The sequence below is a fragment of the Podarcis tiliguerta genome (genome assembly GCF_965153285.1).
Source record: "Podarcis tiliguerta genome assembly, chromosome: Z".
NCBI classification, from domain to species: Eukaryota; Metazoa; Chordata; class Lepidosauria; order Squamata; family Lacertidae; genus Podarcis; species Podarcis tiliguerta.
In genome coordinates, this window is record NC_139553.1 from 3,577,690 (window position 1) to 3,601,900 (window position 24,211).

General features: G+C 47.1%; 1 protein-coding gene across 2 annotated transcripts in view; it reads left to right on the forward strand.

Annotated features, from left to right (window-relative positions):
- The window catches only part of SLC27A4 (solute carrier family 27 member 4), a 35,695-nt gene continuing 11,484 nt past the window's right edge, over window positions 1–24,211 (forward strand). The window contains exons 1-10 of one of the 2 annotated variants that reach the window (XM_083423068.1): window positions 1–351; window positions 9,925–10,054; window positions 10,788–10,954; window positions 15,662–16,056; window positions 17,072–17,230; window positions 19,043–19,112; window positions 19,490–19,581; window positions 20,137–20,246; window positions 20,992–21,201; window positions 21,343–21,469. In XM_083423068.1, the coding sequence (XP_083279194.1) occupies window positions 10,794–10,954; window positions 15,662–16,056; window positions 17,072–17,230; window positions 19,043–19,112; window positions 19,490–19,581; window positions 20,137–20,246; window positions 20,992–21,201; window positions 21,343–21,469 (1,324 nt within the window). In that variant the 5' untranslated portion in view covers window positions 1–351; window positions 9,925–10,054; window positions 10,788–10,793. Of the gene's footprint in view, window positions 352–4,485; window positions 4,579–9,924; window positions 10,055–10,787; window positions 10,955–15,661; window positions 16,057–17,071; window positions 17,231–19,042; window positions 19,113–19,489; window positions 19,582–20,136; window positions 20,247–20,991; window positions 21,202–21,342; window positions 21,470–24,211 lie in introns of those variants that run through there. The other variant, XM_083423069.1, reaches the window with a different exon arrangement.

Genomic DNA, 24,211 nt, shown 5'->3' on the forward strand with positions numbered 1-24,211 from the left:
GCCTGCAGCATCAGTGACTGGCTGCTGTTTGCTGCCGTTTGGTTTCTTCCTTTTCTCCTCCCGCTTGCAATTCTCATGCGGGAGGGAGGGCAGTGCAGGTGGAAAAGGGAGGAGGAAGGAAGTGCCAAAGCCAGGAGGAGCCGCAGCCGCTGGGCTGATCAGGAGAGCCTTTGCAAGAGGAGGAGGAGAAGGAGGAGGAGGAGGAGGAGGAGGCAGGAGAAGACAAGATCCTGCCCTTCTGACAGCTGCCGAACCAGCTGTTACTGCTGGACCCGCATGCTCTGCCCCGCGAGGAGGATGCGGTGTTGTGACACTCAGTAGCCACAGAGCTCCGTAGGATAGCAGAGAGAGGTGGGTTGCTGTGTCAGTGTCTATAGCGCTGCAGCATCACAGAGCGCTACATCGGGGGTGGGGGCTGGAAAGAGAGGGGAGCCTTTTGTCAGGGGGTACGTCCCAGGATGATGCTGCTGCTCATTCTAAAGCCGGGTGGATACAAACCCCCGCAACTTGTGTGTGTGTGTGTTAAGGAAAGGGGGCTATTGTGCAATGATGCCTATAAAAAAAGCTGCATCTCCCCCCACTTTCTGTTTGGGGAGTGGGTGTAGAAGCGGGGCCATTGACCTTATTTTCTCCTTTGTGTGTGCGTAATAATATATAATATCCTTCGTTTCCTAGCTGCCAGGCCCCAGCTATGCTTTCGTTTGGTTTAATACTGCGGACGCCCTAATTCAGCCTGCAGTCCTACCTCCACTTACCTGTGAGCAAGCGCCATTAGATTCAACGGGTCTTGCTTCTGAGTAGACCTTGCTAGGAGTGCATTCTTCACAGCCTCATCTTGTGTCTGGTTTATGTCTAACGAGGCTTATAATAGCAGGCTTGCCTATTATCGCTGCTCCCTTTCTTCCTTTCCCATTATTTTTCGTAATAGCATCAGTGGGCTGCTGTGAATCTGGGAGGACTTTAAGCTTGGCTCCTCCTGGGTGAAGCTAGTACTCTATTATTCCTTTGCAGATAGTGAGAGTGGAGTAAAATGGAGTAGAGGGGTGAGGGAGCTACCATTTGGGATGTTTAATTGTATGTTGGTTTGATATCACTGAAAAGGACTTCTCAGAATTTAAGGCTCATATTTCAGGAATGAGTGTGGTGGATATTTTTAAGTCTTAGGAGCTGGTGTTTTAATGTTTCTTTGGGTGGTGAGGGAATTAAGGCTGGCTCTAAACATAAGATGAATAGATAATACTAAGGCTTTGTCGTCTTCTTCTAAAAAAGATAATTTGATATATGTGAGAATCCTCCCCGATCCCAGAGTTCCCTGCTGCAATCACCTGTTTTCTCAAGCAACCAAGGCAGCATGTGTGTAATATTTCTTATTGAAAGGGGTGGGGAATAAATTGCAGTTTTTGCTTTGCTAACCTGCAGAGAGTTCCTCCAGGATACTATAGGATTCACTCTCCGCAGCATGACCACAAAACCTGCCAGAAATTGAAAGCCCAACAGTTTTACTGAGTGTGTCATGTGTGCTTCTCCTGTGGCACAGAAATTACCTTAAAGAGATCAGGACATTGCCTCATTCAGACCTAGGTCTGGGGGTGGGTGAAGATTTTGAGGAGGCCCCTCCACGTTCCTGACCCTGTTCTGATCTCTGAGGCCCAGATCTTCTACTCACCTGGCCTCCAGGTAAATGCTTTTTGAGCATTAAGGTGCCTTTTAAGCATCACCACACCTTTCCAAGCATAAGGTGTCCTTTTCACTCCAGTGTGTGTGTGTGTGTGTGTGTGTGTGTATTTCCTGGTTGGTGGTGGACTGGGAAAGATAAGTTTATCTGTGTTGTTGTTGTTATTTTCAAAGCCATGTACAGTGATGCCTTGGTACTCAAACGCCTTGGTTCCCAAATGCGGAAAACCCAGAAGTAAGTGTTCGGTTTTTTAATGTTTTTCGGAAGCCGAACGTCTGATGCGGCTGTCAGTTATTGTTTCTGGGGTACCAATCAGAAGCTGCACCTTGGTTTTCGAACATTTCGGAAGTCAAACTAACTTCTGGAACAGATTAAGTTTGGTGCTTTTGTTTTTACTATTTGTTTTTGTTTTTGAGGCTTTCTCGGTTAATTTGTTTTTATGACTGTGTGGAACCCAGTTCAGCTACTGATTGATTGATTGTGTGACTGCAGAAATGCATAAAAGCCCCCCCCCCCATCCAAACAATGACTATCATCAGTGTAGGTAAGAATTATTATTGTTATTTTAATTTTTATCATCTACAATACTGTCTTATTTATTTTATTGTACAGTACATTGATTATTGCTTTCACTTTATGGATCAATGGTCTTGTTAGATAGCAAAATTAATGTTAAATTGCTGTTTTAGGGGTTGCTTTTAGAAGTCTAGAATGGATTAATCCATTTTGCATTACTTTCTATGGGAAAGCGCACCTTGGTTTTGGAACGCTTTGGTTTTGGAATCGACTTCCAGAACAGATTATTAAGTTTGAAAAGCAAGGTACCACTGCAATACTGGAAGAAGAAGAATACTGGAAGAAGGAGAGTGCTTCTTAGCAAGCAGTGGTGAAATACCCCACCACCTCTGCTAGTCAGGGGAGACCAGTCTTCCCCAACGCAGTGCCCTGCAGAGGTTTTGTACTAGAACTGCTGTCAGCCCCAGTCAGCGGTGGCACCAATTTGGCTGGGTGAGGGCGCTGAACCCTCCTGGTCTGACTTGGCACAAAGCAGCTTTCTCTGCCCATATTTCACCCTGGCAACCAGTATCGGTTATTTAAATGATATACATGCATCAAAAGAACATACAGTATTTGAGGAAAAAAGGAAGCACAGCTAAAAGGCCAAAGGGAGGCTGTGTTTGTGAGTGACTGTTGTGCAAAGCTATTACACACACAGGAAGCTGCCTTATACAGAGCCAGGCCATTGGTCCATCTCTGTATCGCCTACACTGACTGGCAGTAGCTCTCCAAGGCTTTAGACAGGGTTCTCTCCCAGGCTCACCTGGAGATGCCAGGGACTGTGTGCAAAGCACATGATGGCCCTTTCCCATTTTGTTGGAATGTTCAGCCTACATATTTGTAAATAAACATTAATGTTACGAAATGGCACTAAGCCTCCAGCAACAACCTTCTGAGGGGAGCCAAGCCTGAAAAGTGCTGTGCCCCTGGAATTTTTCACTGCTTAGAAATGTGGAGTGAGCATAACATGCTAGTGTGGCAACAGGGCAGTGCTAGGACAGGGGTGGTGATTTTGTGGTCCAGCAATATCTGGAGAAGGGACGTGGGTGGCGCTGTGGGTTAAACCACAAAGCCTAGGACTTGCCGATCAGAAGGTTGGTGATTCAAATCCCCGTGACAGGGTAAGCTCCCGCTGCTCGGTCCCTGCTCCTGCCAACCTAGCATTTCGAAAGCACGTCAAAGTACAAGTAGATAAATAGGCACTGCTCCGGCAAGAAGGTAAACGGCGTTTCCGTGCGCTGCTCTGGTTTGCCACAAGCGGCTTAGTCATGCTGGCCACATGACCTGGAAGCTGTACGCCGGCTCCCTCGGCCAATAAAGCAAGATGAGCGTCGCAACCCCAGAGTCGGTCACGACTGGACCTAATGGTCAGGGGTCCCTTTACTTTTAACATCTGGAGGGCCACAGTTTCCAACTCTGCACTGGTGCAGACAACACTGGGAAGTTACCTGTGTTCATAGTGTGTCTCTCATTTACAAATGTACAAGTCTAACAGGTAGCAAAACCACTAAACCTGCCTCAGATGCTCAAAGCACGTGCACATTTCACACCACATGCCTTTCATCCAGCTTGACTCCTGATCAACAATTCCCAGAAATCCGTCTGTCTCCCAAATGAAACCTGATACTCTCCTGCTCTAAAGGAAAATATCATTTGGGGGGCATGAACATTCTTTTTGCCAAGTCCATGCTTGCTCATTGGTTGCTTGGTGACAGGTCCAGTCAAAGGAATCAAGACTGTCAGGTTTGTAACAGTGAGTAGGAAGCAGCCGTGTTACATCACAATAATAAGCCATGGTGAACTCAAATGTTGAGTAATAGGAGCTCTGCTTTCCAGTTCCTGGGTTCCCACTTTGACGGCTTAATAAACTTATTTCCCTTTATCAAATGGCTCAAAGGGTAGTTGAATAGCGGATTGAACCCTTCCTGTTGTGGAAGAGCCATAGCTCAGTGTAAGAGCACCTGCCTTCCGTGCAAACAGTCCCAAGTTCAATCCCTGGCACGTCCAGGTAGGGCTGGGAATTTTGACAGTCTGAAACCCTGGAGAGCCTCTGCTGGTCAGTGTGGACAATACGGAGATAGATGCATCCTCTGAGGCCAGAGGGGGAGAGTGCAACTGGTGTGCCGTTTACATGGCGAGGGAGAAGCTGCTGCACCTGTTTTGGGAGGTTTGATTGAAGCCCAGATAGCTGCTAAGCGTAGGTGGGGATGACTCTGCCCTCTGGGAGGGAGGGAAGGAAGGCTAGATAAGGGTGGAACTGTGAAGAGGTGGAGAAACAGAGACTGGAGGCTGGAGGAGAGGAAGGCAGGAGGGAGCTCAAGAACTGCTTAGAGTGACCTGGGGATGTAAGTGATTCATCTACAGTGCTGTATATTTTGGAAAGTAGTTTGTCCGTTGATTTATAGTGTATAGATGTAGATTTCGGCTGGCAAATTTCGGCTGATGAGCACAGGTTAAATCCTGATTGGTTGGATGGGATCTATGCAAACCTCTTCTTATTTCAGGAAGGTGTTTTGGACTGCGAAAACAGAGGTTTTCCCTATTGTATTAGCAGAAGTTTCCGAGTGAACCTGCATGGGAATCCCTGCTCAAAATGATGGGGAAAACCCTCCCCACTTTTAGTGAGGGATTCTGAAGAGCACACCCCTTCCTGCTCTTTACGCTGAATAAGCCACTCACACAACTGCAAATTGTGAAAGAAGCACCTAGCTTAATTTGGCCCAAAGTGTGATCAGCTTCTGAAGGAAATCAAACTAGATGCCTCTCCAAATTGTATAATTCTGAACAATTACAATAGCACTGCCAATGTACAAATTCTGTGGTCGTCTTTAAAAACACACACAGAATTTTTTGGCAGGATTTTAAAAATTGTTCTTTTTCTGAGCAAAATGGGGCTAATCGACTTGCCCACTGTGTTTCGAATCCCCAAGACACAATGAATGAACTCTGCAGGGTTCCCTTGAGTCCAGTCCAGTGGGCTGGATTTTTTGGGGGGTGGTCCCTGCTGCAGGATGGCATTAAGAACCCAACCAGGGAGTTGTATTTAACCTTCTGCCCAGGCTTCAGCAAAAACCAGGATCCATTTTGTTGACTTGCCACCCAAAAGCAACAAACGAAGAGCATAGGGGGTCAGATTCGTCTACCCCCATCCTCCTCATTGGCCAGCTTTTTAGCTGAATAACCCTTGGCTTGAGGACAGCCTGCAAACTGCAGTGTCATCTCAGGGCTTGCAAACCCCACCGGCATAGCTTATGCGTTTCCTGTTGCCTGCCTAACGTCCTGTTTCTCCCTGTCACATCAAAAGGGAGCGTGATGTGCACAAATAGGTTGAAGGCCAGGGAGGGTTTGTCTGGAGTTCAGGGTTGGAGCCTGTGCCTGCAGAGAAGAATCAAGTCCTTCAGAAGCTGAGGTGCTTTACGGACATCTATAAGAGTTGCTCCTGTTTCCTGTGGCGCCTCAGGCATGCCCTTCTAGATGCACACATGCAAAGGGGCATTGGACACTATCGGAGCTGAAAATAGGGGCATGCTTGTCATGCCAGAGGCATAGCTGTCAACTGTTCCATTTTTTTAAGGGAAATTCCCTTATTCTGAATAGGATTCCTCGCAAGAAAAGGGAAAAGTTGACAGCTATGACCAGAGGCAAATGTGGTTGGATGCGGAAAGGGGAAGAATATGTGATTATTTCAGTTACTCATACTTTCACTTAGTTAATACCACCTTGTTATAAGAGAACCACCTCCTTTATTTTCTGTAAGCCCTTCCCCAGAACTCACTTTTTGGCCAAGGTCATTGGATCATGGCCCTGACCGTAGGGCAGACTTCCCTATCCTTCCAGATGTTGTTGCAGTCACCAGTCCCACCAGCCCCAGCTAGCATGTCAGGGGCTGTGGGAGTCCAGAACACATGGAATACAGCTGTGGTACTGCCAGAATAATCTGTTCATTCAGCATTTGTTCAGAGCATAGAATCGTAGAATCTTGAATTTGGAAGGGGACCCTGAGGGTCATCTAGCCCAACCCCAACCCCCCACAATGCAGGAATTTTATTTATCTATTTATTAATCTGTAAACTAAACTAAAACGTCTGTGACAAATGGCCACCCAACTTCTGCTCAAAAACTTCCAATGAAGGAAAGCCCACCGCCTTCTGCGGGAGTCCGTTCCACTGTTGAACCGTGCTTATTTTCAGAAAGTTTAGTCGTAGTTAGTTAGTAGTTAGTTTAGTTAGTTCAGAAAGTCATGTAACTTGAAGCCATTGGTTTGGATATGTTGGTACTTATTATTTATTTATTTAATAAGATTTATACTCCGCTTGACGATTAAAATCAAAAACAAAAAACCCTTTCAAAGTGGTTTTTAAGAAGATAATAACATCAAGATAAATTCACAACCATACTTTAAAACATACAGAAGTTGAAATACTACACAATCACCCTCAACTTTCTAAGCACCTGGGTAGGTTTGTCTAAACAAAAATGTTTTTAGGAGGTGCCGAAAAGAGCACAGTGAAGGCGCCTGCTTGATCTCAGTAGGCAGGGGCGTGTAGACGGCACTGGCTGTTTAATGACATTTCATTCCAATTACACACTTTGGAAAGAATATAAAGGTAAAGGTAAAGGGACCCCTGACCATTAGGTCCAGTCGTGACCGACTCTGGGGTTGCAGCGCTCATCTCACTTTATTGGTCGAGGGAGCCAGCGTACAGCTTCCGGGTCATGTGGCCATCATGACTAAGCCTCTTCTGGCGAACCAGAGCAGCGCACGGAAACGCCGTTTACCTTCTGACTGGAGCGGTACCTACCATATTTATCTACTTGCACTTTGAAGTGCTTTCGAACTGCTAGGTTTGCAGAAGCAGGGACCGAGCAACGGGAGCTCACCCCATCGTGGGGATTCGAACCACCGACCTTCTGATCGGCAAGTCCTAGGCTCTGTGGTTTAACCCACAGCACCACCTGCATCCTTTGGAAAGAATATACAGTGTAGATACCGGTAAATGCCAAACTTTGCAGACTTGCAAAGTTAAGTACAACCTTCTTTAAACACTTGGCAGGAGTCATTGACATGATATATAAATAAAGAAAATCCAGAATATCAAGGTAAAATTCAGGATAACAGGATATAACCTCTCCAATAAGAAAAGTAAGCAGAAGTTTCTTCTGGTGGTGAATTAATGGAAGAAATGCAGGGAGACTAGTTATTTCTGGTAATGTTGCCTCTGACTACTTTGCAGTGTTGTGTTAGTTCACCTACAAGAGCAAACTTCCAAACACGTTTTGCAGAGTTAACTAACGATCATTTCTCCATCCAGGCTGCTACCAGGAAAAATCAATTATTATTGTTATCCTGCATTTTCCTGTCACTTACCTCACCTAAAAGAGGTCTAATCTTTTGGGAAAGTGGGTTTGTTGCAATTGCACTAAACCTCCCAATCAACTATAATTGCCCACACTGAATTTGTCGGCATGTTACAGAAGTCCCCCAGGTTAGGGAAACACTGTCCTTGTGGGCGGATGTCCAGATGCCAGATACCATAGTGGGCAGAGCCAAAACCAAAAGTTGGGAAAGCATCAGATGTAATTGTTACCCTTGTGAAGTAGGCTAGTTTCTGCACACACCCCTCTCTATCTTCCATCCAGCCATTATCAGAATTCAATGGCACGTTTAGCTCTACCTCTCTTTTAAATCAGAACCAGTGAAGGCGGTGAAGGTCCTGTGTGAGTGTCTGGAGGCGGTTGGAGGATGGATGGCCCCTAAGAGATTGAGGCTGAATCCTGACAAGACAGAAGTACTGTTTTTGGGGGACAGGAGGCGGGCAGGTGTGGAGGATTCCCTGGTCCTGAATGAGGTAACTGTGCCCCTGAAGGACCAGGTGCGCAGCCTGGGAGTCATTTTGGACTCACAGCTGTCCATGGAGGCACAGGTCAAATCTGTGTCTAGGGCAGCTGTCTACCAGCTCCATCTGGTTCGTAGGCTGAGACCCTACCTGCCCGCGGACTGTCTCGCCAGAGTGGTGCATGCTCTAGTTATCTCCCGCTTGGACTACTGCAATGTGCTCTACGTGGGGCTACCTTTGAAGGTGACTCGGAAACTACAACTAATCCAGAATGCGGCAGCTAGACTGGTGACTGGGGGCGGCCGCCGAGACCATATAACACCGGTCTTGAAAGACCTACATTGGCTCCCAGTACGTTTCTGAGCACAATTCAAAGTGTTGGTGCTGACCTTTAAAGCCCTAAACGGCCTCGGTCCAGTATACCTGAAGGAGCGTCTCCACCCCCATCGTTCTGCCCAGACGCTGAGGTCCAGCGCCGAGGGCCTTCTGGCGGTTCCCTCATTGCGAGAAGCAAAGCTACAGGGAACCAGGCAGAGGGCCTTCTTGGTAGTGGCGCCCGCCCTGTGGAACGCCCTCCCACGAGATGTCAAAGCAATAAACAACTACCTGACATTCAGAAGACATCTTAAGGCAGCCCTGTTCAGGGAAGTTTTTAACGTGTGATATTTTAGTGTATTTTTGGTTTCTATGGAAGCCGCCCAGAGTGGCTGAGGAGGCCCAGCCAGATGGGCGGGATATAAATAATAAATTATTATTATTATTATTATTATTAGTGAAGCAGATCCAGTCAAGGGGGTGGCCTGGGGAGAGGTTCTGGCATTGTAAATGTCCCAAGGGCCAGGTGGAGAGGTTTCAAGGGCCACATTTGGCCCCCAGACCTGAGGTTCCACACCCCTGAAGTATGCACTGCATGAAGAAGTGTTTTTTTCGGCTTGTCCTACACCTCCACCCATTCAATGTCACTGGATGATCTCCACGTTCTAGTTTTGTAAGAGAGGAAGCAGGACTGAGGTGGTTTTCAAACTTGTATGGTAGAACCGTCTCCTGAACAATCATACCAAATAGCTCAGCTTGGTGCCCTCTAGAGTTGTTTTGGAGTACTTCTCCCATCAGCCCCAGCCAGCATGGCCAGTTATCAGAAATGGCTGAAATGGTAGTCCAAACCATCTGGAGGGCATCCGGCTGGTAAAGGCTGCTGTTGGTGGATGTTTCAAAGAAATATCGTGGTACTTGTTAAGTTGTGGGTGAACATATCAGACGACACAGCGATTCTTCAAACAGCTCTTGTTTATTCACAGGCCAGCACAGAACTGAACTGAAGGGTTCAGTCAGCCTGCTTATATATAGAACTCCAGTACAACGTTACTGTAACAACTTTCTGTAACTATCCAATCACTGAACGTCACTTTCGATCCCTTATTTGCATAACTATCTACAGTATCCCCCTGCTGGCCCAGGGTGAGAACTTCAGTACATAACAGTACTGATGAACAGAGAATGCCAAGCAGGCAAGTTAAACCATGTTAAGTGACCTGAACTTGTACCTTTCACAATACCAGAGTCTCACCCTAACTGTGGCCAGAGTCAATAGCAGCATTGATCTCATTTGGGTGGAGGAGCGCTTACTTTGCAGAAGTTTGAGGGGAGCAACCAGGAAAGGCTTGCCGGAAACCTGACTTTTATAACGAATGAATGGATTTCTTTATCATCGTCACAGACCAGAAATTGACTTTTATGACATTCCCTTCCACGTTCCCAGGTCATTTGGTATAGATAAATCAGCAAAGCACAACAGGCCAGGAAAATAATCAATAACCTTGGACTTCTGTACATGTTTATCCTGTTGCTCATTAGGTTATGGTCCAAATAGCATTGTCTCTGTTGGGAGAAGGTGCAGAAAAGAGGCAGAGAGACGTCGCTGAAGCAAAAGGCTGCCTTGTGCAGGAGAAGAATTAGCTAGGATTGCAAGCCCAGATTTCCCTTGGTGAGTTGGGCCTCGACTTTTTAAAAATAAATGTTATTATTTAAAGTCTTTGTTCACAGTTTAGCAAAGGTAGACAGATGTGGCCATTTAGGGCGAGCTGTTTGGAAAGCAAGGGGTCATCCAAGTTAGGTGTTGGGTTGTTGTTGGTTTGGGGTGAGGAATAGTCTGCAAAATGTCATTGGTGCAATAATAGTGTATTAGTTAAAGAATTATATTGGACTGTCCAAACATCATTCCACTTTATTAGTTGTTCTGCAGTGCTTTCCCAAACATGATTACTATATTGCTGCCTGGAGGAGCCCTTTCGTTATAAAAACGGGACAACTCTGGAACATTTGCTGCGTGAAAAGTTGCAGGGTTTCAGCGGGGTTATGGGGCACACACTGATTGGAAGGGCAGCTGTAAGTCTACCCCACAGCGCTTGCTGCATTGAAAACATGATGTTACAGCCCTCTTATCATCATCACCATCATTTATTATTTGTACCCTAGCCATCTGGCTGGGTCTCCCCAGCCACTCTGGGCGGCTTCCAACCAAGATTAAAAATACATTAGAATGTCACACTTTAAAAACTTCCCTGATACCTTCAGGTGTCTTTAATAATAATAATAATAATAATAATAATAATAATAATAATTTATTGAGCACAAATAGTCCTGAATGTGCAATAAGAAGGGGGCCTGCAAGGGCTCTTCATCTCACCAAAGGGAATTTCCCTCTCTCCTCTCCCCAGGCCAGCATGTTACGTTCGGCGGCTCTGCTTCTCCTCTTTGTGGTCTTTCGGCTGTTCCTGGACCTGCCATGGATCCAGGTGGTCCCGGCTCTCTTAATATTCTACTTGGGATCTGGAGGATGGAATTTCCTTCGCATCGTCATCTTGACAGCCAGACGGGATATTTCGTAAGTTTTGCAAACTGGGGGACCTCCCCCTCCGAGCCTCCTTCGCGTGGCTTCATCTGAGTTATATGTTTCTTGCTAACATGCCTTTTACAGCAATCATTTTGATGTAGCCGTAGGTCCAGAATTTATGTGGGTTTCTCAGAAGCACATGAGAAATGCAAGCTTTGGCACTAGCACTCGGGATCTTGAAGCAAAGGGTATCTGTTGGTTACATGGAGGGCCCATTGCTCAGTGGAAGAGTACACAATGCTTGGTTTTAAGAAGGGCCCAGTTTCTATCCCTGGTAAATCCAGTTGGAAGGACCAGCAGGAAGTAATAGGCGCCCTGGAATGCCACTGCCCGTCAGAACAGATTAGGGGGATCCAGGCATGGTACCATGAAGATGTACTTGGACTACAATTCCCATCAGCCCCATCCAGCATGACCAGTGGTCAGGGCCCTGGGACAGATAATACAGGGTTAGATGAACACACAGTCACACAGCCTGTTAAGAGTGATGCTTCCTACTTTAAATGTGTGGTCGCAACAAAAACAGGCAACTGCTCAGCCAATTCTGCTCCCTCTTCGTGGTGTCCCAGGGCAACTTGCCTGTGTCTGAATGTCCCAGGCTTGTGCCTTTCCCTGCTCTCTGCCGTGGCATCAGCAGCTGCTTATGTAGGGCCCTCCAGATGTTGTGGGGCTTCAGCTCCTATAATCTCCAGCCATTCACCATTGGCTGAGGTTGATGCGAGTTGGAGTCAAACAGCATCTAGAAGACACCTGGTTAGGGAAGACTTTTTCAGCAGGGGGACAGTCCACTGTCCCTCAGACCTTGTGGGGGGCCGGACTATATTTTTTTTGGGGGGGGGGACGAATACATTCCTATGCCCCACAAATAACCCAGAGATGCATTTTAAATAAAAGGACACATTCTACTCATGTAAAAACATGCTGATTCCCGGACTGTCTGCGGGCCAGATTTAGAAGGTGATTGGGCCAGATCCGGCCCCCGGGCCTTAGGTTGCCTACCCATGATCCACACTGATGGGCCAATACACACTTTGGAATTAAGCTTCTCACACCCCTCGGAGCAGCAGAAGCAGTGGTGTCAGGGAGAAGGAGCGGGTGAAAGAGGTTTTCCCAGCACTGGTGAAACTGACAAGGCTCTCTAAGGTATTTTCAGATTCACTAAAAAGCAGAGACCTGTGTCACTTTCACAGAGAGCCTAGAAGGAACTGAAAAGGCTTTCTTTCACTCAAATGTGCCCACTGATGTGTTCCAGGGAGGGGGAGGGGGAGGGGGAGGGAATCATTAAGATCCATGCCTTGGATCAATACTATTGTGCTACTGGCAAGCACCAGATCTGTTATTATTTTTCTGTGCAGCCTACCACTGTAAGCCTTATTTGATGGTAGTTTGGCTGGGACCCAAAGCAAAAAGATGACAATTCAAGAGACTCCATTGTTTTAATCTTCTGGATGTAACTTTTACACAGACCCCATGGAAAGGCTGTGTGTGCATTCATGTGTGTGTGCGCGCCCTTCTTCTGTTTGTGCTGGGGCCAGGGATTGACCAAAGGGCAGGGGCAGTGTGCACAGCACTCTCAGAATTCCAAAGGTTCCCACAGGCCCCCCAAAATTGGCAGCCCTGGTGTAATGTGAGGAACGATGTTGAAAGATTCTCTGCTTGGAATAAAATGTTTCTGCTCGTTTGTGATAAAATTGCTAAATCTCCTTTGAAGTACTGTTCTATGTCAGACTGCACTTTGGACTTCAAACGTGCCTAAGAAATTACCAACAGCCAAGCTTTCTAGTCTATGACTTTGCCTGGTCTGATGCCAAGAAACTGCTTTTGTTCAGGCAAAACTGGTTTCTGAAGGGAACACACACACACACACACACACACACACACACACAGCATAATCAAGCATGGCTCCTTTCAGGGTGTGGCAGTGTTGCAATCATCTCTCACCATCCCTGGTCTAAGACACCCTACAAGAGAGCGGGGAAAGGTCCTTGAAACTCAATAAGAGAAAACCTCCTTTTTGTTAGATGAACATAAGAACATCAGAAGGGCCTACTGGGTCAGACCAGTGGACCTTCAAGTACAGCATCCTGTTCTCACAGACAGTGGACAACCAGATATCTGTGGGAAACCTGCAATCACAAGAGCACGCTTCCTTCCTGAGGTTTCCTTGACAGATGGTCATCCAGCCTCTGCTCAAATATCTCCATGAAAGGAGAGCCCACCACTTTCCAAGATAGCCATTTCCAAAGCCAAACAGCCCTTGTGTCAATAAGTTTCTCCTGAAGTTTAGCCAGAATCTGCTCCCTGCCATTTCCACCACAGGGTTCTTCTATTCCTGTCCTCTGAAGTAACACAGAGTGAGTCTGCTCCGTCATTTGCAGGACAGCCTTCAGGTATTATAAGATGGCTATCATGTCTCCACTGCGTATTTTCTTCTCTGGGCTAAACATTCCGAGCTTTTTCAACAGTAGGGCTTAGTTTCCGGACACCTCACCAGCTTGGTTGCTCACCTGTGGGAACACTCCAGTTTATCAATGTCCTTCTTAAAATGTGGCATCCAGAACTAGATGCAGAACTGCAGATAGTCTTCTAGTGCTGGTGGTATATTAGGGGTCCCACTCACCAGATCCTTGCTTAGAGCCAGTGTAGGGTAATTGTTAAAATGTTGGAATTTGACCTGGGAGACCAGGGTTCATATCCCCACTCAGCCATAAAACTCATTGGGTATCCTTGGGCCACCCACTGCATCTCAGGCTAACCTACCTCACAGGTTTGTTGAGAAGATAAAAATTGGAAGCTGAGAACCATGTACACCACCTTGAGCTCCTTGGAGGAAAAGGTGGTATACAAATATAGGTAAAGGGTAAAGGGACCCTGACTACTAGGTCCAGTCGTGACCGACTCTGGGGTTGCGGTGCTCATCTTGCTTTACTGGCCAAGGGAGCCGGCGTACAGCTTCCAGGTCGCTTCTGGCAAACTAAACCGCTTCTGGCAAACCAGAGCAGCACATGGAAACACCATTTACCTTCCCGCCAGAGTGGTACCTATTTATCTACTTGCACTTTGACGTGCTTTCGAACTGCTAGGTTGGCAGGAGCAGGGACTGAGCAACGGGAGCTCACCCCGTGGCGGGGATTCGAACCTCCGACCTTCTGATCGGCAAGTCCTAGGCTCTGTGGTTTAACCCACAGCGCCACCTGCATCCCTGGTATACAAATATAATATAAGATAAATAAAAAATACAAGCAGGCTGGCTTCATAGTATTGGCCGGCAGCTAGGGAGATAGAGTTCAATTTGCCAGTGGGGAGCACTAATATATTAATGGCAAGAGACCTTAGCTCTGTGGCAGAGCATCTGCTTTGCAAGTGGAATGTCCCAGGTTCAGTTCCCTGATGGCATTTCCACGTAGGCCTGGCAGAGAACCCTGCCTGAAACCTTGAAGAGCCACTGCCGGTCTGTGTAGACCATACTGAACTAGGTGGGCCAATATTTTGACTTGTACCTAGCAGTTTCCTGTGTTCCTGTTTAGGGAGGGCTGTAGCTCAGCAGTGGAGCACCTGCTTTGTGTGCAGAAGGTCCCAGGTTCAGTCCCCTGTGCCATCACCATGTCGCAGGTGATGAGAGAGCCCCCACCTCCAGCCCTGGAGCTCGGCTGGATGGTGTCACCTGGTATAAGGCATATTCCCTGTGCCTACAGTTAGCCCCATGTGAAAATTCTGTGACTGAGTGCTGAGGAGGCAGCAGGCTGGGTGTGTAGGTGGGGCTTTGCAATAAGGGCGAGTTTAGGAGGGTTTCTGAGCCTGGGATGCTTGCGAAACACTCTTCCATGAAATGTATCCTGGTTCTTGTTCAGCTGAACACACCTACAGGCTTGAAGGAGATGCAGCGGCATGAGATTGCCATACTGTTAAGAGTGTTTCAATGAAGATGAGTGGGTGGGTAGTTCCTTTCCATTCCCTTGGGATGAGCTGGCCAATTGGAATTATGGCATCTCTGCCCTGGCCAGGCCCCACCTGGAGTCCTATGTCCAGCTCTGGGCACCACAGTTGAAGAAGGATATTGACAAGCTGGAAGGTGTGCAGAGGACGGCAAACAAGATTACAGTGGTACCTCGGGTTAAGAACTTAATTCGTTCTGGAGGGACGTTCTTAACCTGAAACCGTTCTTAACCTGAGGTACCACTTTAGCTAATGGGGCCTCCTGCTGCCGCTGCCGCGTGATTTCTGTCCTCATCCTGAAGCAAAGTTCTTAACTCAAGGTACTATTTCTGGGTTAGCGGAGTTTGTAACCTGAAGCGTCTGTAACCTGAGGTACCACTGTATTGATAAACGGCTTGAAATCCTAGCCTTATGAGGAGCGGTTGAGGGAGCTGGGTATGTTTAGCTTGGAGGAGCCTGAAAGGAGATATGAAAGCCATCTTCAAATATATGAAAGGCTGCTTTTTGCTGCTCCAGAGGCTAGGGCCCAAACTAATGAATTCCAGTTACAAGGAAGGAGAACTTTCTGAGGGTGAGAGCCATTCAATTGTGGAACAGACTCCCTCAGAAGGTGATAGACTCTATTTCGTTGTATATTTTATAAAGCGTAGGTTGGATGGCCACCTGTCCGGGATTCTTTAGCTATGATTCCCATCCAACTCTACACCTCTATGATTCTGTCTCCTGGAGGGAACCTTACCTGTGCCTTCTTCTCCTTGCCAGGACTGGATACGTTGTCCTCTTGACTCGGTTGAAGGTTTGGTGGTACGTGAAGCACAAGTACACAGTCCCAAAGCTCTTCCAGCAGGCAGCACGCAAGTATCCAGAAAAAGCAGCCCTGATTTTCCAGGGGACAGGCGAGACGTGGACCTTCCAAGACCTGGATAACTATTCCAACCAGGTGGCCAACTTCCTGTATGAAAGAGGCTTCCGCTCTGGGGATGTCATCGCCCTGTTCATGGAATCCCGCAACCAGTATGTTGGTCTCTGGCTCGGCATGGCCAAGATCGGTGTGGAGGCTGCCCTCCTCAACTCTCACGTGCGGCAGGAGTCGCTCCTTCACTGCATCAACATCTCGCACTCAAAGGCCGTCGTGTTTGGAAGCGAGTTGGCTGATGGTGAGAGGCGGTGGGAGGGAATCCAGGGGTAAGAAGCAGAGCAGAAAGCAGGCAGAAGAGCAGGTGTATTTATTTGAAAAAGAGACTAAGGGCCTATGCCTCTCCAGCTTTTGTTGGACTCCAACACCCATCAGCCCCAGGCCAGCATTACCAGTGTTCAGGGATAATGGAGTCCAGCTCCTCTATTTCTGGTTCATGTCAAAGCCACATGTGTCTATTCATAAGCCCATTCTGTCCCGTTTCTGCATTAATCTTAGATATATTTTTTAAAGAGTCTGCACAGAAATATTCATTCTGTATTGATGTACACATTTCTAAACATAGCTATACAACCCACCAGTCATTTATTATATGGTCACAAACCTGGTAAAGGTAAAGGGACGCCTGACCATTAGGTCCAGTCATGACCAACTCTGGGGTTGCGGCGCTCATCTCGCATTACTGGCCGAGGGAGCTCGCATTTGTCCACAGACAGTTTTTCCGGGTCATGTGGCCAGCATGACTAAGCCGCTTCTGGCGAACCAGAGCAGCGCACGGAAACGCCGTTTACTTTCCCGCTGGAGCGGTACCTATTTATCTACTTGCACTTTGACGCGCTTTCTAACTGCTAGGTTGGCAGGAGCAGGGACGGAGCAATGGGAGCTCACCCCGTCGCGGGGATTCGAACCGCTGACCTTCTGATTGGCAAGCCCTAGGTTCTGTGGTTTAACCCACAGTGCCACACCTATAAAGGACAGATGAGGATTCAAACATATGATTGCACATACTTGAAATACTCTTTGATGCACTTATTTGTCCTAAAATATTCACACTGCAGATTTTTTTGAGCCAAGACCTCCAGATGTTGCTGGACTCATGCCTTCCACCAGCAACAACTGGAGGGCCACAGTTTCCCCATCCCTGGTGCAGAATATGAACCATTGTGAAGACCTGCAGCTGTAGATGTATGCGCCACTGTGACAGAGAAGGGATGTTCTCTGTGCTTTTGCTTCTAACACCTGTTCTCTCTTTCTAGCCTTGCGGGAAGTGCAGCCTTCTCTTGGGAAGTCCATCCACCTCTTCTGTTCTGGCGACTGGAAAGCGGAAAGCACGCTGCCAGGCTCAGAACATCTGGACCCTTTGATTGAAAAAGCATCTCGCCAGTCACCAACTCCCCCAGACAAGGGATTCCTAGGTAGGCACAGGCAGTGGGTAGGAACCGTTTTTCATTGCATGTTTCTATGAAATTGCTACCGCCTTTTCGTTCTCTTTTACTTACACTTTTGCCTTAACAGGCAGCCCTGTTTAGGGAAGTTTTTAATATTTAAAGCTGTATTGTGTTTTTAATATTCAGTTGGGAGCCACCCAGAGTGGATGGGGAAACCCAGCCAGATGGGTGTGGAATAAATTTATTATTATTATTATACTCAGGAGCTAACTCTGAAAAAGAAAGACCAATCCCCAAATCACTGTTGCAGGATGTGTCTGAAGTCACATGCGTGTTCAGCACTGTGTATTCATACTAACACACCAACAAGAAGTCTGGAATATTTTGCTAGAGTTATGGCATTTGCCCATTCATGAATATATGCTTGTCTCTATTCTTGCCCGGATAAAACTCCTGACACCCAATAATTTTATTCTGGACAAGCTATCCTAAAGACCAGATGGGCAGCCCAGTAATTCTTAGAGGCAAACAAACAGCTTTACATTAGGATTCTTGAGAGACACATTAACAAAGAAAGCTCGGTTTATTATAATAAATGAAAATGACGGAATGTATGAATTCTGATTCAGACAGTAAAATTACAATTTAAGCAGGCAGCAAATCCTACCATACACAAACACCTAAAGAGTGGAAGAATCTCTACCTACTCTCAAAAGCCTACAGAAGTGAGCACGGCAATTTTGCTAGCAGGGCTTACACTAATAACATAAGCAGCTAGATTTATTGTGCTTTTAAATTTATCCCAGGATTTCCTGCCTGCATCTCACCTCCCCATCTTGCAAAACGTGTTTGAATAAACCCTAGTGAGTTATGACTGAACTGGCTATCTTTTGTCTGCTGCCTGCCTTTCCATTACCAGGAGTTTGAGTAGACTTTGCTGGCAGCTAGATTTACATGTGTTGACCTTTGCAAGGTGTGAGGAAGTCAGGAAATGCCTGAATGGCATCAGGACACTTTTTGAATTGAGGCTAGTATCAGGCTTATAGTGAGGTCAAGCAAGGTTCATGATGGAGAATCTCATGTCATATTTAAGTTAGTATGTCACACTTGTGCTGTGATCTACAGAGATAATAAGTTCAGACTGACACACACAGCTGTTCACATCAGTGTTCAGTTTAAGTCGCCACACCAAAACAGCTTATTATTCATATGGGGAAACCCAACCAGACGGGTGGGGTATAAATAATAAATTATTATTATTATTATTAGGGTTGGTGAAGCAGGTTTCATCTCTATCACTTCCAGGCAGGGCTGGGGGAGGTAGTACTGAGTTGGATGGACCTATGTTTTGCAAATTTATAAACTGCTTTACAGCAGTTTATTTCATGAATGACAGTGTCACAACTCAGGGAAAGACTTCTTAAACAGAAACATCTTCAGTAGGCAGGCACCTAAAGATCATAACACTGAGTGCCTGTCTAATTTTGGCTAGCAATTAGGCTCTTTAAAAACAGGGCTGGGGAACGTGTAGCCTACAAATTTCATGTGGGTGGTGAGGAGAAGCAAATGGCGGGAAAGAGGATGGCAGAAATACAGTAAAGGGGTGCTCTGTCCACTTTATGGCTGGCCTGCCCATCACTGGCACCAGTCCTGCCCACAGCTGGCCTGCGGCCCCTGGCAGACCATCCCCAAGGGAATGTGGCCTCTGACAGGAAAAAGGGTTCCCTGCCAAGGAATAAAGTCAGGTGCTGGCACTGAAGTTCTGCTTTTTCACGGAACACCAATGCCACTAGATAGCAAAGGTGACCCTGAATTTTTCAACATCCTTTTGCCTTGCAGATAGATTGTTCTACATCTACACTTCAGGCACAACTGGGCTGCCCAAAGCTGCAATCATTGTCCATTGCAGGTGAGCAAAATCATGAGGGATCGCTCTATGTGGTGGGGGTGAGGAGGCTCCCAGTCAATTCTGTTTTGTGTTACTCCTCGAAAAAAACAAGACTAAGTTTATTATAAACCCAAATCCAAAACAGCAGGTTGAAAGCATAGAAGCCCCATACTGTGCATATTTACTCAGAAGTAAGCTTAGGGTGCACAGGGCAGGCTGTGTGGTGCCCATACCTCACGGTCCTACCCCCCAAAAGCTCCTGAAACCTGAGGCAATTGAAAGTAGCTATCCTATCTCCTCTTCTGCAGGCTAAACATACTCATCTCCCTTAGCTGTTCCTCATAAGGCTTGGTTTCCAGACAAATACTGATCTCTCTCTCTCTGGTCTCCCAATTCAGGTATTTCCGAATGGCAGCCCTGGTTTTCAACGGCTTCCGCATGCGGCAGGACGATGTGGTCTATGACTGCCTCCCCTTATACCATGCAGCAGGTAACACCAGCGCCTTTAACCTTTTGGTCTTTTCCAGTGACTTACCTTTGACCCATCTGCTTCACTTTTGTGATGGCTATGTTGTTGCTGAACTGTGAACAAAACGTCCGGCTGAAATGAAGGGAATTGATAGAAACACAGGATGCTGCGTCACACCGAGTCAAACTGTTGGTCCATCAAGAGCAGCAACAGCAGCATTTCAGATAAGAGCCTTTGCCAGCCCCACCCAAAGGTGCTGAGGACTGAACTTGGGACCTTCTGTGTCCTACCCACTATTCTGTACACTTGTTATTATTTAGAGGAAGGAAGTTCCAGGGTTCTGGAGGGACCCACTGAACATGATTCTCTGCGTGCCATTCCCAGGTGATTTCTCCCACCCAGGCACTGACTTGGCATGCTGGATTCTTCCCAAGATCATGCCCTGGGGTCTTGTGTAGATTGGGTCTGAGCCAAACCGGGAACAGCAAAGTCTTGCTTCTCATAAGCTAGTCACCATTTTTAGTTCCAGATTTCCTGCTGGCTAAAATGGGTTTCCCTCTCACTCTTCCCTTCTAGGTAACATTGTTGGGGTTGGCCAATGCGTCCTGCATGGGATGACGGTTGTGATCAGGAAGAAATTCTCAGCTTCTAACTTCTGGGAAGACTGTGTGAAATACAACTGTACGGTGAGGCAGGGCTGAGACCACAGCTGTGCGGGTGGGGCAAAGAGGAGATCCATAGTATTGTAGAGTTGGAAAGGACCCCGAAGGTCCTACCCCCTGCAATGCAGGTTTCACAACTGAAGAATGCCTGACAGATGTGTGTGTATTTTTATATAACAAACAACAAAGCACCAGACAAAGCAACAAATTCCTCCCAAAGGCAAACACATAGCAGCACATTTTCAAAGCATCTTAAGAGTCAGGGGGTTGGCTCAGTAGCTGGAACACCAAGAACCTGTAAGGTGGCTGTTGAGTTGGAGATTTTTCATCTCATGCAGACAAAGAATGCCAAGGCTGGAAGGTGGCAGCATGAGAACAGGGCCCTTTTTGTGGTGGCTTCCTGTTTGTGGAACACTCTCCCCAAGGAGGCTCCCCAGGCACCTTCATTACATATCTATAGGCTCCAGATGAAAACACTGCTCTTAAGCTAGGCTCTCTGCTGATTAAATGATCTATGGGCTTTTAAGGGGTTGCCTTCTCCAAGCCTTATTTCGAGAGCCGAATGCATTCCATTTAACATCCTGTGCCTAAAAAGGTGGGAGAGACATGAACTAAAACATTAACTCTTTGAGAGGAGGGGCAGGGTACAGATTTGTCAGGGGCCCATCATTTCAAAGGTAGAAGACTGCATAGCTGCCACATGTAGGTCACCTCGTGCCATTCATCTCATTTTGTCCCTGACTACTTCTTCCTCTGCTGCTGCCATCAGATCGTACAATACATTGGGGAGATATGTCGGTACCTGTTGAACCAGCCATCTCAAGAGGTGGAGAGGAAGCATCGGGTCCGGATGGCTTTGGGCAATGGCCTGCGGGCTTCCATCTGGAAGGAGTTCACTGAGCGCTTTGGCATCCCCCAGATAGCCGAGTTTTACGGAGCCACCGAGTGCAACTGCAGTGTGGGCAACTTTGACAACAAGGTAAGGGCTGCCTTCTTGCTGAAGGCATTGCTTGGTGTTTGCCCAGAGTGCCTGAGCCCTGGCTTTTGGCCCTGGGCCCCAGACCTCCTGCCCTTCATCCCTTTGCTTCCGTGGTGACCTCCAAAATTTTCTCCTCTGCAGCTGGGGGCTTGTGGCTTCAATAGCAGGATCCTTCCCAACATTTACCCCATCAACCTAGTCCGAGTGAATGAGGAAACTATGGAGCTGATCCGGGGACCTGACGGGCTCTGTATACGGTGCAAACCAGGTGAGGCTGGATGGGTGGAAAGCAGCTGGGTAATCCTTGAATGAGAATAGGAGGGAGAGAACAGTAGGGCTGGGGCACTGTGTTCCTGACTTCCATGTTGTAGTGTTCCCAAAGCAAGGAAGGATTGGACTCTGATTAATAGATTACACTTGAGGCTTGACCAGCAAGACTCTGGGTGCCAATAATAATCCTCTCCACCCCTCGGCCCAGGTCGTTTTATTCACAAAAGAACTTTTTACACAGTGTTCGTAAGAACCAATCAGATTTCCTCTGAGCATTTAAAAAAACCACACGTGGGACCAAGTCAGATCAGAAGAAATTCTTTTAACTACAAAGAAACTATTTCCTACTTGAGCATGCATATGTAGTTCAGAGTAAATAAAATAGGAAGCCAGGAGGAATGCTTTTAGGAAAACCCCGGAGGTCATAAACAGGAATATTATTATGGCTGGGGAGGGTGGGGTATAAATAAAATTTATTATTATTATTATTGTTAATTATTATTATTAATTGAAGACTAGTGTGGAAATTGGGGACGCGGGTGGCGCTGTGGGTAAAAGCCTCAGCGCCTAGGGCTTGCCGATCGAAAGGTCGGCGGTTCGAATCCCCGCGGTGGGGTGAGCTCCCGTCTTTCGGTCCCAGCGCCTGCCAACCTAGCAGTTCGAAAGCACCCCCGGGTGCAAGTAGATAAATAGGGACCGCTTACTGGCGGGAAGGTAAATGGTGTTTCCGTGTGCGGCTCTGGCTCACCAGATGAAGCCTTGTCACACCTGCCATGTGACGCGGAAGTATCTGCGGACAGCGCTGGCTCCCAGCCTCTAGAGTGAGATGAGCGCACAACCCTAGAGTCTGTCAAGACTGGCCCGTACGGGCAGGGTACCTTAAAGTGTGGAAATGTAGAGAACTGAACTTAAGTTTGGAAAAAAATAGAAACTGAGAAAAGCCCATCTTTAGGTCACAGTAGACCAGGGGTCAGCAACCTTTTTCAGCTGTGGGCCAGTCCACTGTCCCTCAGACCATGTGGGGAGCTGGACTATATATTTTTTTGGGGGGGGGGGATGAAGGAATTCCTATGCCCCACAAATAACCCAGAGATGTATTTTAAATAAAAGGACACATTCTACTCATGTAAAAACACATTGATTCCCGGACCATCCAGAGGCCAGATTGAGAAGGCGATTGGGCCACATCCGGCCCCTGGGCCTTAGGTTGCCTACCCTTGCAGTAGGCCCTCCAAGTGTCCCTATTTTCCAGGAACATTTTCATTGGTAAATGAATCCCTGAGCCACCTGTAGGAAATCCTGTATAGGGAAGTTATTTTCTTAATGTTTAGTTATGTTTTTATATATGTTGGAAGCTGCCCAGAGTGGCTGGGGCAACCCAGTAAGATGTGCAGGGTATAAATAGTAAAATTATCATTATGGAATGGAATATTCCTATTTTCATTGGAGAAATGTCACAGAGGGTTTTGATGAGTGGAGGTGGCAGGTGATTCATCCCTGAAGTGGAGCACATCAATCAACTTTTGGACTACTGTGGGTTCCTGCAGGTCTTTAGATGGAGCAGTGGCCCCCAGGAGCTAAGATAAGACTGAGGACAGATGGGACCCTGTCAGAGAGACAGAGATCTGTCCTCCTCTGTCCATTGTCCTCCTTCTGGGCTGATGACCATGATTCTTAAGCTACAGCCAACTCAAGCTCTCCCCTAAGAGAGAGAGCACCTTGAATGACACTTCACTTAAAATTCCTGGGATTCAGGGGCCTCGTTCACACACAATTAAGCTAAGCCTAGGTTTAGTATTACAATATGAGTGACCATGAGCATGGCCACAAAGAGAAGACTGGAAGCTTCTGCTTCTATTCGAGATTAACCACAGTTTAGTGATATATCCATTAATCTTAGCTATGGCCTACTGAAAAGCAGCCAGCTTCATAAATGTTACCGTCTTTTACTTTTCTGTGTATAAGACGAAGATTATTTACTGTAAAATAATGTTATAAAACGGGGTGTGTCTTATACACGGATAGTGCATGGGGGACGATGACGGGTGATTGGTTTCATCTGCGAGCAGGAGCTTGTCAGCAGCGATTTTGTTGGTGATTGGTGGCTGTGTCAAGTGCTGCTTTGGACTGGCTGCTGCGGAAATTGGGTGGGAGATCGGTTGCTGCGACAAGGATTGTTTAAGATTGGCTGCTGCTTCGGCAAGCGGGCGTGCAATTGCTGCCTGCTGTTTGTGAGAGGGCAGGTGCCTTTTGGCTTCGGTGACGCGAGTGATTGTCAGTATTCGTAATTCGTGCAATTCCCCCCCCCCACACACAAAAAGCTCAACAACTTTGGGCAATCCCCCCATTTTTTATACACAGGGGCGTGTTATACACAGGAAAATACAGTACAGTCATACCTCATGTTACGTTTGCTTCATGTTATGTTCCTTCAGGTTACATCCTGCAGCGACCTGGAAGTACTGGAAAGGGTTACTTCTGGGTTTCGCCACTCGCACATGCGCAGACGCACAAAATGACATCATGCGCATGCGCAGATACAGCGCTTCTGGTTGAGCTCTTTTCATGTTGGGAACGGGCCTCCGGAACGGATCCCGTTCGCAACCAGAGGTACCACTGTATATAGACAGACAATTTAGTCTGAGGTTTGTCGCTGTGGGTGAACCACAGAGCCTAGGACTTGCTGATCAGAAGGTCGGCGGTTCGAATCCCCGCGACGGGGTGAGCTCCCGTTGCTTGG